This window comes from Trachemys scripta, chromosome 12 (genome assembly GCF_013100865.1).
Source record: "Trachemys scripta elegans isolate TJP31775 chromosome 12, CAS_Tse_1.0, whole genome shotgun sequence".
NCBI classification, from domain to species: Eukaryota; Metazoa; Chordata; order Testudines; family Emydidae; genus Trachemys; species Trachemys scripta.
Window position 1 is genome coordinate 13,768,427 of NC_048309.1, and position 17,051 is coordinate 13,785,477.

The window sequence follows — 17,051 nt, forward strand, 5'->3', positions numbered from 1 at the left end:
TAAAAACCTCACTTCTTCGGATGCATCCGAAGAAGTGAGGTTTTTACCCACGAAAGCTTATGCCCAAATAAATCTGTTAGTCTTTAAGGTGCCACCAGACTCCTTGTTGTTTTTGTAGATACAGACTAACATGGCTACCCCCTGATACTAGAGGTAAGCTGTAAGTGTCAGAGCTGTATGTGTGAAGTCTGTGCCAATACTGTCCCTACTGGCAGATAGAGTAATAGTAGCCAATGCTATTACCTCATAGCCTTAAATACTAAACTCATTCATAAAATGTATATTAAAAAGCAATCATATCCCCTACAAAAATGACATTTATGTCAAATATTGGTGAATTTATAGTGAGCTATAGCCATCAGGCATGCCCTTTTGCTCATTAATTGCAATATAATCTTGGATTAATTTGAGAATATTATGGTTCCTTTTTATGTCACTTTTGTACATTGGCAAGTTTTTCCCCCTTTTTAACTGATTTTTTTTTATTAGAAAATGTCAGAGGGGAAAAAAACTAAATAAAAAGATATCTATGATGCATTTCAAACTGCAAAAGGGTAGAGTATGCCCAGTCAGCTACATATATCCTGGATTTTATACAGTACTTGTGTCATGTCCCTTGGGATGTGAAAGCAACAGTTTCTGGAACTGGGAAGACTTTAGCAGAAAACTTTCTCGTCCCAGTTGTAAGTCCTCCCTTATTCCTCCCAACTCACTATTTATGATTATGTCTAAAAGTTGGGCCAAATCCTCAGCTGGAACAATTCAGCATAGTTCCATTGACTTCAAAGGGGTGTTAGAAATAGACAAACTAAAATCCCAAATCCTAGCAATAGTAGCAAAGTTACCTTCATGCTGATAAAGCACTTTGTCTCCATTAACTGAAAAAATATTCAAGTAGTCAGTAATAAAGCGTTCATCTGGCCAGTGCACTGCAGCTACAGTTGTCTTTTTTGTCTATACTGTCTTGTACTTTTCATTATAATAATATATGGAGATATCCTATCTCCTAGAACTGGAAGGGACCTCAAAAGGTCATTGAGTCCAGCCCCCTGCCTTCACTAGCAGGACCAAGTACTGATTTTGCCCCAGATCCCTAAGTGGCCCCCTCAAGGATTGAACTCACAACCCTAAGTTTAGCAGGCTAATGCTCAAACCACTGAGCCATCCCTAAAGTGAAATATCATAACTTACTACACCAATATTTGAAGGGAAAAAGGGTTCCAGCATCCTTAGCCTTCAGTGACACTTCTCCACTCTAGTAGAAGAGAGATCCATAAATTAAGTAACTATAGTATAATTTGACTGAATTAGCTCACTCTGCAAAGTATTCTGTGATAGTTTGTGCAGACTGCTTTCCTGGAGATTTTCAAAGCCTTTTGTAAGCATGAACCATTCATCACTAGATCTCTCAGAGGCAGGTAAGTATTATCCCTTTGTGTAAAATGGGGATAATTTTACAGAAGGGGAAACAAACTGACTTGCTGAAAGCCATGCAAGGAGTTGGTAGAAAAGCCCAGGTTAGAAGTCAGGACCTTGATGCTGATAGTCTTGTGGTGCCTGTATGCACAGAACTCTCTTAGGTGTGATGTGCTTGTAGAGAGAAGACCCAAATTGAGGAGTTGAGAAAGTAATGCTGCTCCAATGACACCATACTCCTACATTCTTGTACATCCCATACTGTACTTGCACATCCTAAACTTCACAGACCTGGTCTTTTCTCAATGTTTCTTTAGCTCGCGAGCCTATGATCCATGCACACCAACACAGTCATGATCTTTATAATTACCCACCCTTCTGGTTAATATTGCTGCTGAATTGCTCAATAGGAACGATTTGCCAAAAAGCTAGTTTCTCAGCAAAGTGCAGATTGATATACTGCAGCCTAGACATGAGTAAGCCATTTTTTCAGAAATCGGGTCTTTCGTGTGTCATTCTGAGGGGGATGATGGAAGATATCAAAGAGAACGCTGTGGTCATAAAGTTTCAAAAGCACTGACAGCTGGTGAAAATAATTATTTGGGCTTTGCAGAAGCTGTATTAATGAAGTGAAATGTTTAACATTGTACTGTTATCGTCAGTGCATATTTGGTGGGAACATAAAATGCTCATACAGGAGAATGATTGTGGTTACAAATGCCCATTCCACCCACTAAACAACTGTACATACAATGACTCCCTGTTTCGGTTCTGACACAGTAACCTTTTATCTGTTCTGGAAGCTCCCACATGAAGAAATAGCTGGTTTATATTTTGTAACGCTCTTTTAAAGAGAGAAAAAAACTTTTTCTCCTGGGGAGGAAGAGGAAAACAACCTATTTCCCATTTCACAGCAGAGACGATGAACTATGATATGAAATTGTAACATCACACTCCAAACTGTGTGTTAAAGAACATTAGCAAATGCTTTTTATTTTCAGCCATGTTTCAACTGAAATATCTAGGCCAAATTCTGCTCTGACCCCAAAGTAAACCTGAAAAGACTTCTTGAGGTCAGTGAAGTTACTTAGATCAGAGAGATCTAAACAGAGTTTGGCTCTTGGTTCCCACAGAGAAATAGTGGCAGTATGGCAATAATTACAGATGATTCTGGTTTCCTAGAGCTTCCTGTGCTGAAGCAATTATTCTCTGCTTTTCATTACCTATTTAAATGGCAGTGTCTCAATAAAATACATCATTAACAATTATTATGGTGTCTATTAAAAAAAAAATCAACTGGTTGCTGAAAGCTGAAATTCCTCCGGTTATCATCAGGGATCACTAAGCATAAAAGCTATAGCAACTTTATCCACTGCATTTCATTTGACTATCTAGAAAACTATCCCAGGGTGGGTTAAGTACTAAGTAAGGGACGTATGTTCAACTGATAAAATTGTCTGACCCTGGGAGTTCCCAGTCTCACTCTCCTAGCAACAATGTTACAGCTGGGAAAAAGACAGGCCATTGTTTCTTACAATATAATTTGTAGGGCTTTATCAAGTTTAGATGTAAATGTTAGCAAGGATGGCGCCTCTACCACTTCTATTGCAAGACCAGGCAACAGCCCTCAAGGTGAAAGTGTTTTTTCCCCCCTGATATTCAGTATAAAATTTCCTAGCTTTCTTAATCCTATGGGGCCAAATCCTAATGCCTTTTGTAGGGAAAAGTCTCACAGAAACATTCAAATACCTTGGTGTTAAATGTGGGGTAGAAAGACTACATAGGAGTGAGTTCCACTAGCTTTAGCCCATTATCACTAGTGATGCCTCCTTATTCACTCCTACGCTCCCTTCAAATACTTGTAGATAGTGACACTGGAATCACCTAATATGTAACTAAAGCTGCTCAGGAATTTGTTGATGATTTTTTAATTGAAAGACCAAAACTTTTCTTGGGAATATATGTTTGAATAAACTTTCAGGGGAAAGGTTTCTCACGTCCAGGAGAGAATTCCTGGTCTAAGAGAGTGATCCACCCCCAGAATAGTCAATAGCCCAGTGACTAGGACATTCAACTTAAACCTGGCTCTCCTACATCCCTGGTATGTGCTCTAATCACTGGGTTAGAGAGACATTTTCTGTATAAATAATTAAATATTCATTGGTCCAGAGAGACTTGCTCCATATCCCTGTGGCTAGGTCACTAACATGGGATATGGGGGATCCAGATTCAAGTTGAGTGCTCTAACCACAGGGCTATTAATTATTCTGGGGCTGTCTCTTTCATATCTTCTTGTGGAAAAATTCCAAAGGAGTTTGGTTTCATTCCAATAGGAAAGAGTACAAATTTTGTAACTTCAACTTTTTGTGAAACAGAATTATTGTCCTCTTGCCAGACTATTTGTAACTATATCAGATTCATCCCAGTTAAGTTACTCTTGAGGAGTTCTGTGAATTTTAACTGGTTTTCTCAAGATGCACCTCAAAGGTGTCAGAAATGCCTACCAGATTGCCCCATTCAGGCATCTTGGGTGATAATGCACTTGAACTCAGTGAACCTGGAATTTTTCATTGTGGAAATCTTTTTATTTTGTAATGCCCATTAGTAATTGTGAATTAAACAAGCATCAGTAGGGAGTTGACTCAGACTTCATAGCTGAACTCATGAGTCATGCCACAATAAACTTAGAGACCTATCAAGGGACCAACGAATGTTGATTCTTCTCTCCCTTCACGGTCAGTGACTTTGCTTAGAGAAGATGGAAGGCTTTCAGCACCACAGGATCCTCTCCTTTGGGGTCCCTATGCAGGTTGGAAAACACAAGGGTTAACTCAATCTTAGCCCTACTGACAGAAGGGGAGGAGGTGAGATGCTCATGATCCCAGTCTATCCCTCTGCCAATTGGACTGAAGGGGGAAGGACAATTTATAGCCTGTGTTGCACTTTGGTTGAAATAAGCAATTAGTCAATAAGGATTAAACTGAATCACAGCTCCACCTTGTTTTTCTACACCATTCTCCCCTGGATGCCTTACTTAGCTCCCTCTAGTGTTGGTATGTATGTATTGTTACCTACTTACTCCTGTTCATCCAATCAGCTTTAAATAGAATAGCCTGTTAACAATCTCTACCCCGATACCAAATCAATGGGCCAGCCCTGTTACAGGATCACAGATAATGCAGGGAACAAAATGGGTGCACAAATGGACTAACTTTTTAAACCTCTCTTCAGTTGTAAACATTTGGTTTCTGCCGCCATAAATTTTGGCCATGAATAAATGAAAATGACTAGCTAGTTAATTAATGGTCCAGCACCCCTTTATAATTTAACAGGAAGCTTTATGAAGCTGTCAGATGCACCAGTTTGAGCTGCTCTGGGAAGCACCTCCTAGACAAGATTTCAATAGTGACAGTCTCATTAAAAATTCCTGAGAGAAAATGCAGCATTTTTGATTGCTGGGAGATAATTGAAGCCATTCTGCCAGGACAGCACACAGTTTCCTTTCCTCGAGGAGGAATTCTCCCTGGCACCCATCTCCCTCCTCCCAGACCCTCTATTGAGGGTAAATAACTGCATAATTAGGAGCATTGTGCAGGAACCACTATCAAAACCAGGATACTAAACTAGACGGGCCATTGGTCTGTACTGGATGTCAGCTCCTATCTCTTTCAGTGTATGAATATTTAGAATATCTTTGAATTGGATATAAAAGGGACAATAAAAGCGGTACTGAAATATTTCTCAGAAGCAGCTATGGTCTGGCAGTGGGTAATTGTACATTAAGAGATGTCTGTGAAAAATAAAACCCTTTTAACAGGAATAAGAGTAGATTTTGCTCTCAGTTATGCCAGTGGGAATTCCATTAACTTCATAAAGGTTGCTTTGAATTTACAAGAAGTGAATCTGGGCCCTCACCAAGGTAGATTCATCCCTGGTGTAACTTCATTGACTTCAATGTATATAGGACTATAACGGGTTATTTTTTGCTGTCACAAATACTTCTTCCCAAATCAGGTAAGAGAAAATGAGTTATAAAGGGAGTGTGGGGCTTTGATTTCAGACTCCTATTGAGCTCCGTGGGAGCTTAGGGCCCTGAGCACCTTGTAGGATTAGGGTGACCAGATAGCAAGTGTGAAAAATTGGGACCGGGATGGGGGGTAATAGATGCCTATATAAGAAAGAGCCTTGAATACTTGGACTGTCCCTATAGAACTGGAACATCTTGTCACTCTGTGTAGGATCAGCCTGTTTGTGAACATGCTGGGAATCTGAGAGAGATCCAAACTCCGTCTTTCACTTCCAAGGTGGGAGGAATTGGCATTAGTTTGATAAGGGAAGTAGATTTAGCCTCTGCCTCATGCCACTGATGTCTGCAGAGAAGCAGAAAATCAACAAGCATTTAGATTAAAATGTTAAATGAGTTCCACCCAGATCAAACCAAATCCAGTGACACAGTGAGGAAAAATGCCTGGGTAAGTAATGGTGAAAAGAAAATCCTTTGGTAAATAAAAGAAAGCAAACAGCCTATAGTGTAAATACCATGGGTTAGAGGCTGAATACCAAAAATGTCCTGCTTATTCACAGAGAGACAGGGACTGGTTTTGTCTCAGTGTACTATACATGATGATGCAGATGACAGTCAACATTATTTTTTGGATAACATATAGTGAATTCTGAAAAGGACTGTGGTGTGGAAATCCGGGGTCCTTGCTTTGCTTCATCTCAGTGCTTACTCAGACAATCTATTAACTGAGACTTGCCTGAGTCAAGATAGAGTAAAGATAGAGTAAAAAGTAGTCTTAAAAACTAAGAAAATGATTGCAAGGTAAGATCCTAGATCAGATGCGGGCAAACTATGTCCTGGGGGCTGCATCCGGCCCTCCAGACGTTTTAATTTGGCCCTCAAGCTCCCGCTGGGGAGCAGGGTCTGGGGCTTGCCAGCCAGGGAGGGGAGTCAGGAGCTTGCCCTACTCCGTGCAGCTCCTGGAAGCAGTAGCATGTCCCTACTCCGGCTCCTATGTGTAGGGGCAGCCAGGGGGCTCCAGATTCTGCCCCTGCAGCTCCCATTGGCCGGGAACCATGGCCAATGGGAGCTGCAGGGATGGTGCCTGTGGACAGGGCAGTGCGCAGAACCGCCTGGCTGCGCCTCTGCCTAAGAACCAGAGGGGGGACATGCCATTGCTTCTGGCAGCTGCTTGAGGTAAGCGCCACCTAGAGCCTGCACCCCTGACACCTGCCCATGCCCCAACCCCCTGCCCCAGCCCTGATCCCCCTCCCACCCTCCAAACCCCTCGGTCCCAGCCCGGAGCACCCTCCCGCACCCTGAACACCTCATTTCTGGCCCCACCCCAGAGCCCGCATCCCCAGCCGGAGCCCTCATCTCCTCCTGCACCCCAAACCCCAATTTTGTGAGCATTCATGGCCCGCCATACAATTTCCATACCCAGATGTGGCCCTTGGGCCAAAAGGTTTGCCCACCCCTGTCCTAGATTTTAAATCAGGGAATAAATGTTACTGTTGCTCAGAAATTTGACAACATTTTTCCATCATACTGCCAATTTGTCAAAAGCAAAACACTTTGTGGAAATGTCAATTTTGATGTGTGTTTCTCCCCATTTTAGAAAAAAAATCATGAAGTGTTTTAATGTCAAAACATTCAGTTTCAACATTTTTGGAACAGAAGTTTTGTTTTTCATTTCAAAACAGTTTTTTTTTTTTTGTTTAAAAAATTTGTATTATAAAAATGACAGATGTCCAAGTGGAGCAAAGCATTTTAATTTTATTGAAAGAAAACATTTTAGTTTTTTCCCCAGAATTGTTTTATGGGAAATTTCAAAATGTTTATCTTCATTCTGTTTCAGAACAGGGAAAACAACTCCAACTTGTGGCATTTCTCCCAGAATGGACAATACACTTCCTGCCCAACTTAATAAATGTTAAATTATACCTAGTGGCTCTTTGATAATATAGGGCAAGTTCAGAGAGCCATACAGCACGTGCTAATTGAAATTTTTCAATTAGAATCATAGACTTTAAGGTCAGAAGGGACCATTATGATCATCTAGTCTGACCTCCTGCACAACACAGGCCAGAGAAGCTCACCCACCCACTCCTGTAAACCTATGTCTGAGCCATTGAAGTCCTCAAATCATGGTTTAAAGACTTCAAGGTGCAGAGAATTTTCCAGCAAGTGGCCCGTGCCCCACTCTGCAGAGGAAGGCGAAAAAACCCGAGGGCCTCTGGGGGTTCAAGCTTCCCAGCGAGGTTTCATAAGTAGCCAGGTTCCTGGGGCTAATGGTCATCCCACTAAAGCCAATGGAGACCAAGTGAAGCAAACAGAGACTGACAGGTTCTAATGGATGTAACTAGAATTTGGCAGTTGGTTTATACTGTAACTTTGCATTCAATTTACCATTCACTTCTGCATAAGCAGTTTCCAAATTGCTGTCCAGTGAAAACCTTTCTTTTGACAGTTGGCTGTGGCCACAACAATCAAATGTTGCTCTCTGTGGGGTTGTGAGCCCAAGCTGTACAGTGTTATTTGGGCAAATAGCCTAGCAAGGTTATAAAAAGCTAAAAAAAAATGTTGTTTTTTAACAAAAACAGCACCTGAAGTGACATTAGCTGTGGTGAAATGATAATCCACATGCTTCATGGTATGGGTTGATCACCAGCAGGCTCCAGGCACCAGCTCATCAAGCGCGTTCCTGGGGCAGCAAGCCACGGGGGATGGCCTGCCGGTCGCTGTGGGGGCGGCAGTCAGGGAGCCTTTGGCAGCATGCCTGCGGGAGGTCTGCCAGTCCCGCGGCTTCGGTAGTAATTCAGCGGCGGGTACGCCAAAGCCGCGAGACCAGCGGACCTCCCGCAGGCATGCCGCCAAAGGCTCCCTGACTGCTGTGCTTGGGGAGGCAAAATATATAGAGTCGCCCTTGCCAACAGGGATCAGGATGTGTTCCTATTCACTCCCATAGACCTGGACCAATGGTATATTACACAGTTATGTGGGATTTTTACTTGTGTGGTTTTCTGGTGGATGAAGCCTCTGGCATTGACACTCTTGGGGACAGGATACCACAGCAGTTAAACCAGGGGTCTCTTCCTGTATCAAGAATAATAATAAAGGGGAAATGAGCAAGATGGGATGTGGAAAGAAATGTATGGCATGCATTAGCTTTCTAATTTAGCTGAGTTCTGAGATCAGGTATTGCACAGACACTGCAGTGCTAGAAGCAAGCTGATTAATAGAGTTGAACACTTGAAACTGATAGGTTATCTGTGCTATCCTGACAGAGCTGCAGAGGGAGTGTGAGAGACAACCTCCGGGAACCCTCCCACATGACACTCCAGTAATAACTTAAGATAATTTTCACATTGTATGTCACACCACCACGGCTTGAAGAAGCATGAAGCTCCTGGTTTTACACTGTTGCTTAAGTGAAGCGACATGGTCTAATACTCTGTGTGTGGGGCCGAGAAACTGAAACCTCTGAGTTCTAATCCCAGCTCTGAAACTGCCTGGCTGTGTGTCCTTGTGTGACTCTTTTCACTTCTGTGTGTTCCACTTTCCCCATCTGTAAAACAGGAAATACTTATTTTGTGGGAGCACCACAGAGACTCAGTCATGCTCCAGTACCCCATTGTGCTCAGCCCTGTACAAACCCAGAACAAAAAGACAGTCCCTGTCCCAAAGTCTATATATGAAATAGGAATACCTACCTAAGAGCATCATAAGGATTAAATAGTTAATATTTCACAATGCTTTAAATTGCTAAATATGATTGCACTTTCCAGATGGAAATTTAAGATCCATCTCATATACCCTGAACAGAAAAGCAGTGAATAATTTTCACTTGGTCTATTTTGCCAATGTGAGGGAGAATTGTGCTTTTTTTAAATAGTGTTCAGCAAACAGTTGTTATTCCCAGGAGGAGAGAGAATTTATTGTTGCTGGGACAGCCCAGTGTAAGAACTCAGCAGGGGAAAAAAATGAAGCAAATGGATGTAACTGAACAGGTTTGAGTGTCCCTAAAGTCCAGGAACAGAAAATAGTTTGACAGGGCTGGTGGAGTAGCGCACTCCACCCCTCTGTATATTTGCACCTAGTGTTAGTAAGCGTTCTGACAGCAGATTACTAAAGGCACAACAAGCCACTGCTGGCAGCTGTTTGCTAAGGGACGGCAGCACCTCCACCTGAACAGCTCCAGGTTGGCTCAGTGGTCGTGGGACTCTTTGGCAAGAACCTGTACAAGGTAACTTACACTGCTATGATTTCACCTGTATCTTGAGCTGTGCTGTTGTTTTCATAGCGTACCATTTCTACCCCACGATTCAGCCTAGATCTGTCTGTTCTCACGTGAACTTCTGCCAAGTATGCAGCTGCAAAGCTGTGTGTTGGTTTGTTTATTCTTCAACGTGGCTGGTGTAGGGTTGTTTTGTTTTTGGTTTTTTTTGCTGTGCATTAGCATTTTCTACCTGATGCTTAGTGCAAATTGACAGAAAGACAAAAGGAAACAGACTTTCCAAGAGAGATTCTTACCAAATTGCATGGGACTATTAAACCCTTCTTGGTACTTATTGAACTGTCATTTCCCTGGTAAGATTTCCCATGAGAGCCAGAGGTGTGACTGTAAATGCCCGTCTTATCTATAGTTTACCCTTCCCGTTTGATTAATGCATGTCTTGCAATGCACTCCTGTCTTGCAAAGATTGAATGTGAAACCTTAAGGACTTTAATTTTGCACTTTCTGAATGGGTGACCACAGCTTTGTTGCTGTTTGAATTGTTCTAGGGTGGTTCTTGTTTGTTTAGAGTGAGTAATTTCATTCCTCCCTTGTCCCGTCCCGTCCCTTCCGTTCCGTGTAAGGTGGATAAACTCTCCTTCCTTAGCTGAAGTTCAAGAGTCCTGTTTCCCTTCCCACCTCAGAACCCAACTCCTGTCCCAGCTATCTTCTGCAAAGGGTGACTGAGAGCTGGATGACTTCTGTGAAGGTAGGAAGGGGGTTTTCTGAAGGCCCTGCCCCAGCCCTAGTCCTTCCTTGGTTGCATATGGCTCAGATCAGCAGCAAAACTCGCTGTTCCTTAGGCACAGAACATAGTTAAAAAAGAGAACTGAGCCTGATTGATTGTAAAGAGATTTTAAGCAAAGCATATGGGCCGCTTCACTGCTGAATTAACTGAATGCCTGAGCTCACTGTGTACTTTCCTGTATTATGGAATGCCATATGACGCAGCTTGCTGTAATAATCTTAGATTGGTCAATAAATGGCATTTAACGGGTCAGTTTCAGACTGGTTTCACACAGCACGGGCAAGAGATCACTTTTTATTTATTACTTTCTCAATCTTTACTCTGCAAAACCACATATACACACAGCAGAACCAAACCTATGATTTTTGGATGGTGGGGGAAGGAAGGATGACATTCACCTTTACATAGAGAGCCACACAAGGACTGAATTTCTCCCTTGTGGAAAATGCTATGGTTAAAAAAAAACTCACATATTTCTTTTGGGATTTCTTTTCCCTATTCCCAGTAGAAGAGGTGAAAAACAGTTCAGAAGAGGAACTGTTTGTGGGTTGTGTCTGACTTGGATGTTAATAGCGTGCGTTCCTTTTAAATCCAGTTCGACTACATTCCTATTCTCCAGGCTTGATTGATCCTCCTGCAGGTTACAGTTGCAACTTGATATAAAAATCTGTATCCTCTTAAAAGAAACCTCCAGGCTGATGGCAAATTTACCTTTATACTCCCTCCACCCCATGGCAAGGACTTTATTTTACAACTTGATTTCCATGATGGTGTCTCTCTCTACAAAAAATCAATACTCACCCCCCCACAACAACCTAGGTCTGGGAGAAGTTTGCTAGCAAATCTCATGTGGAATCATGCTTTGCCTGCATGCCTGTATCTGAAAGATGCGAGCTCTTTGGGGCAGGGACCATCTTTTTGTTCTGTATTTGTACAGCGCCTAGCACAATGTGGTCCTGGTCCATGGCTAGGGGTCTTAGGTGCTACCACAGTAGAAATAACTATAATATATAATATATAATAAATAAAAAGCGATGCACTACTAACATGTGAAATCTGATTGAAGACATGAGGAGAACCCAACTGGGAGCTCTGAGGGAAAAAGTGTCCATAGTTAGAGAACGGCTCTCAGACAGCGACTGACAAGATCAGATTCTGCTTACAAGAAAACTTACAGATGATCATAGAATTTAAAGAAAAGTACATCTGAGGCTTCAGGCATTCAGTTAATTCAGCACCAAAACATCGCCTATACTCTGCTTAAAGTCCCTGAATGGTACTGAGCACTTTCAATTCACTTAAATCAATGTGAAGTGCAGCTGCTTAGCACCTTTGAAAGGCATGCATTTAGATGAGCTTTTATGTAGGTGTCTAAATGGATTCAGGAGCCTAACTTTAGGCAACCCAAGTTCAAAAACACTGGTCTAAGTAAGTTTGCTGGTGCTGAAAGTTGCTGGCATGACAGCCTTGGAGAGTAAAGTCCGGAGAACAAATATAGCAAAGAATGCAGCCATGTGCACATCCTCCACCCAGCAACCCATCAAATCAGCACACCACTGGCCTGGAGAAAGAGGGGGTTCCACCTTAATGTCGTTATATGGGATTGTACTGTGCTTGTAGGTAATGTGCTGCAGTAGCAGACTGGCCCAACTGCTTATTACATGGTGCTCAGCCTGTCCTGAGGGAAGTAGGGATTCATAATGCTCCTAATTGCCATTGTGAGGTTTTCCCTCATAGGCACGTGTAAACTAGTGTGTGCATTTTCATGCCTAATTTGTGCATTTACTGAAATTGCATGTGCAAATAACTTATTTGCATGCACAAATGGCCGCTTGACCTCTAACCAGCCAAGTCGGCAGTCAGTCACGGTTTGCACCAATTACTTGTGCGCATATTATGCACTCACATTTTGTTAATGGAGCTGGGCTTCAGCTCTTTTGCTAACCAGCCTTAAAAATGAGAGGGTCTGCCTTAAACTGAGTTCTGCTTCTGTCATCTGAGCTGGAATAGCCTCCTGGGAAGATGTTATCCATTCTGACTAGATGTGTGCAAAAAGATCCTGCCAAACAAGCGCTTTCCTTGGGAAATAGCTTAGGAGAAGAGAAATGGTCCCTAAATGGGGCCCTGATTCTAGTCGCCTTGCACTTGGAGAAATTCAGCTTTGATTTGAATTGCATAGCTGACTTAACTATTTCGATAATAGACCTAACCATCCTCCTGGAGGCAACCTACCCTGCTAGGTGATGGAAATATTTGGATATTTGAAAAAATGCAGCAGCTCTTTGTGAAACCTTGAGTTTGACAGCATGCATCTTGGGGCTGTAGCATCTTCTGGGACTGGCAACCTAGTTGTATGCTGCTGTTTGGCAATCTAGAGTGAAGTCAGTGGGCAGTATGTATGCTTGCAAAGGCTTCAAAGCTGGAGAAGTAGGTTTGCTATGATGAACAAAAGTCCTAAAAATGGGAGCTGCGGGATGCTGAGCACTTCTGAGGAAAAAAACAAAACAACTTGGCCATTTCATTTAAGTGCCTCAATAAGAACTGAGCTCTTTTGAAAATCTGGCTCCAAATGTGGGTGCTGAAAATCTGTCATACCAATCTTTGCTACAGTGATATCTAAACATAATGACAGGATTACAGGAGGGAGGCAACCACGAGTCTGTACCAGACCGTTGTGGCAAATGTAAGTGATGCTGGTTTAGCATAGTTATATGTATACGTGTTGTTAATATAATCATTTCTACTGATGCTTAGGTTTGTCTAGAGGTGGCAGTGACCTTTCGCTTAAATATCGCTTTTTCTTGAATATCAGCAACATGTATGTTTTGTTGGGGTTTTTTTTAAAGCAATATTGGAGAATCAGAGTCATGACTTGACTCCAGGCAATGTCATTTTGTACCCAGATAGTAATTGCAAGAGACTCATTACTTAATTTTTTTCAGTAACCACATTTCCGCTTAGACTGTAGAGCAGCCATTAGTAATGCATAATAATGACCAATTGCTGTGACCTGAGATAAGTCTGAATGGATAATATCACAAACACTCACATGATGGAATTTTCTCTGGCTTTTTGTGTGAGTATTTTCAACATCATCCAAGCCAATGAGGTAACAAGTTAATCCCAGACTTTTATCAAAAGCAGCTTTCAAATGAGCTTTTACCTCTTTTGGGTTTCTATGAGATAGGCAGCTCTGAGGATTTCTTGAATTTCAGTGTGAATGTTATTTTGATTGCCTGCTACTCTGTACAGTGCCTGTCACAACGGGGCCCCATTTTGGGTTGGCCCTGAGGCACTAAGTAATATACATGATTAATAACAAAAGATGTTTTATTTCAGCTGGAATTATATTTTTTCAATCAAATTTATCAATTTAATTCTATGTACGAACGTAAAGTTCTGAGACCAGATTCTGATCTCAGTAATATACCACGCAGCTGCAATTGAAATCATTAAAGTTGTACTGATATCAAACTGGTGCAAGTGAGATTACAGTCAGACCCCAGACTCTTGTGAAAATAACTAGATACTGTGTTCTTTTTCTTTCAAATGCACGTATGTTACACCTAATGCATACGAGGGAAGTGACACACATCGTTTGCAAATATTGCTTACACTGTGTAAATTGTATAGTCTGCATGTGTGAGCAGGTAAACCTGGTAACATTGTGCATGGATAACAGAAATAAATTCTTCAGATTCAACTAGACCCTGAATTTCCCCACTGAGATTAAGCAGTAGGATTTGAAACCCTTTTTTAATCTCCAGATAGCATGCTACTTTGTTGCTAGGCAACAGAACTACCCAACAAGGGCAAGGGGCCATTATACATCCATGGGGAAATGTTGGCTGTTTTCCACAATAAGTCAAAAGTTCTGATGTATAGTTGAAATATCAGCTGAAAAGATAAACCTCTTGTAAAACTTCTCTGCAGTCTGAAGTCAGGGCTCAGTGCTACAATCTGTACTCACACAGGTACTCTTATTGAAGTCAATATATCAGCTCTGTTTATGGACTGAAATCAATGGGATTATTTCAATGTTCACTTCAGTCCAGTATCAGGCCTTTAACAGAGCACAGTAACCAGGGGGATGCGAAAGAGAGGCTCAGCCATAATCTCACCAAATTTGGGAGTTTGCATACAAAAGGAACCAGTTCTGAACCATCCCTGGGGGAAAAAAACCGACTTGATGAGGTTTAGCAAAACTATCCCTGGTTTTGGCCCCTCTAAGCTGAATTTGGGACCTACCTATAACCAATTATTTGAACCTCCAACCTTGGTGGCTTCAGCTACAGGGAGACCTTTTTCTGAACAAGTTTTGCAGAACCAAAGTCTGACCAACAAGGTTTAACAACCCCTGGATTTCCTCCCTCTTGAATATTTAATGATGGTCTAATTAAAACACCTAGAAAAATCTCTCTTCAGAGGTATATCTGTGCAACATGACCAGGGTCATGTGGGGGTAAGTGAGAGCAAAATTTGGTTCTTATTGCTTAACTAAAATAATAAACTGGATCCCACATTTTCAAAGAGGGAAACATGGAACTGCCTGCCATGTTTGACAATTTGGGCCTAAGATTGCTTTGTTTATTTCTGTGCGGCACTCAGATACCATCATTTAATAGATGGAATGGGATGAAGTGGAATGAACTACTAAATTGGCCAATGACTGTAGAACTGAACAATCCTAAAATACTCCAGAGTGTCCTGTTTTAAGGTCTGGTCCAGGCTCTTTTCTTTTTGTTTATTTAGCTTGGACAGCATGTAGGCCCTGAGCCCAAGCCCATGAAAGACAATAGGAACCTTTCTATTGATTTCAGTGGGTTTTGTTTTGGGCCCATTGTGCCAAGCAAGCTGCAGTTCCTTGCCCTGAATAGCTTACAGTCTAAAGACCTGGAAAGTTCAGATGATATAACACAGTCAAAGAGAGACCTTGCTGATTAACTCAAACTTACTGCCTATGCCTAACCCAGTCATCTAAGGCCTGACCTAAAGCCCAGTGAAGTCAATAGGAGTCTCTTCATTGACTTCTATAAGTGTTGGATCTGGTCCTTAATGAATTAAACTTATTACCTAACTAAACTACCCCACCTGGACATGACCCCAACATTTGGAGCTGCAAGTGGGTCTACACTGCTCTTGTGCCAGGGGAATTCTCTCCTTGACACCATCTGGTGCCTTTATACCCTCTATATGCCATTGGCAAGGCATGTGAGGCTGTCCGGGAGGAATGGGGGAAGAACTGTAGGATTTGCCATACTGCACACACCATTCCTCTGACAAGAGCCAGATTTTCAAAATGCCTAGATGCATGCTTTTTTCCCCTTTTAATTGCCCTTTGTGTGAAAGCTGCTGGTATAATTTCTCCCATCCCCTGGTTGTTTCAGTACTAGTGTTCTCATAGTGTTTTGCCTTTTGTCTTAATAGTGACCAATTCCCTGCATGCCCTATGCCTTCTTTCCTGCTAGCAGACACACGCTCTGTGCTCTTGTTTCACACATCTTAACAGTTCATATAGTCTTAACAAGCAACCCATGTGTCAGCTGCAACTAAACTTTGTGAAGAAGCCAGAAATGTATGTGAATCTCCCCCCTTTTTGGTGAGCAGTTGTCAGTAGGGGTGGCTGTATCCAAATAATGAGGCCTGTAGCATCAAAGAGACAGTGATGTAATAAAGAAGCAACTTTCTGCAAAGCAGATGGGACTTTCCGGGAATTCTAAGGTGCCTGTAAAAACCTGTGGTCAGTTGCCTTGTCTTAATTTGATAGATTCCTTCACAGGCATGCATCGACTTTGTATTAATAAACTGTTTTTCTCCATAGCACAGCAAATATGGGAAATAATTTGACTGTTCAAGAAGAAGCTGAAGACCAAGATAATGTGTGTACAACAGAGAATTATCAGGTAACCGAGAAATCTAACGTTCCTTGGCTACTGTTACCTTAATAAGAATGGACAAGAATTTGGGTGCCTAACTCCCTTTTCTGCTTTTGAAAATTCCACCCTTATTGTATACAACCTTTCTATATTAAGGGCTGGATTCTGGATTCCCTGTTCTCATGTGTATAGTATGGGAGGAAAGGATGCACGGATACCAGAATTTTGAAGTGCAATCTTGTCCCCATTGATGTCAATGGGGAAACCCCTATTGACTTCATTGAGAATTTCACTCCTGTCCCCTTTGATGGGAACAACAAAGCAATAAATTCCATAATTTAGGTGCCTAAATGCCTTAAAATCTGGGTCTTAGGTATGAAAACCCAGATTTCTAAAGATATTTAAGCATTGCTCCACTCAGTTTCTAAGGTTCTAAGTAAATTTGAAAATGGGACTTAGGCTTCCAAGTCACTTAAACACTTTAAAAATCATTACCAGGTATCTTCTGCTACACTGGTGCGTGCAAATTAATGCAAATGTTTATTCTAAGGCATGCAACTGAACAATATATTATTTGATGTTTCAGGTTGTGTCTGAACCTCCTACTGGTGCTAAAAATGGACCTGTCACAATTCAGGTTGTACAGACTGTTTCTTCTGAAAACGATAAAGGTATGTACTGGAAAGGGAAGAGTGTCACATCCACTCTGCTTTTGCTAGCAGCTAGGAAGAT

The 17,051-nt window shown here is 41.8% G+C and overlaps 1 protein-coding gene across 9 annotated transcripts in view; it reads left to right on the forward strand.

Moving 5' to 3' along the window:
- Window positions 1-9,515: 9,515 nt before the first annotated feature.
- BCAS1 (brain enriched myelin associated protein 1) overlaps window positions 9,516-17,051 on the forward strand; it is a 92,106-nt gene continuing 84,570 nt past the window's right edge. For 2 of the 9 annotated variants that reach the window (XM_034786942.1, XM_034786949.1), the window contains exons 1-3: window positions 9,517-9,665; window positions 16,265-16,346; window positions 16,906-16,990. In XM_034786942.1, coding sequence (XP_034642833.1) covers window positions 16,275-16,346; window positions 16,906-16,990 — 157 coding nt within the window. In that variant the 5' untranslated portion in view covers window positions 9,517-9,665; window positions 16,265-16,274. Of the gene's footprint in view, window positions 9,666-10,279; window positions 10,405-16,264; window positions 16,347-16,905; window positions 16,991-17,051 lie in introns of all 9 variants that reach the window. The other 7 variants (XM_034786947.1, XM_034786951.1, XM_034786943.1 and 4 more) reach the window with 6 other exon arrangements.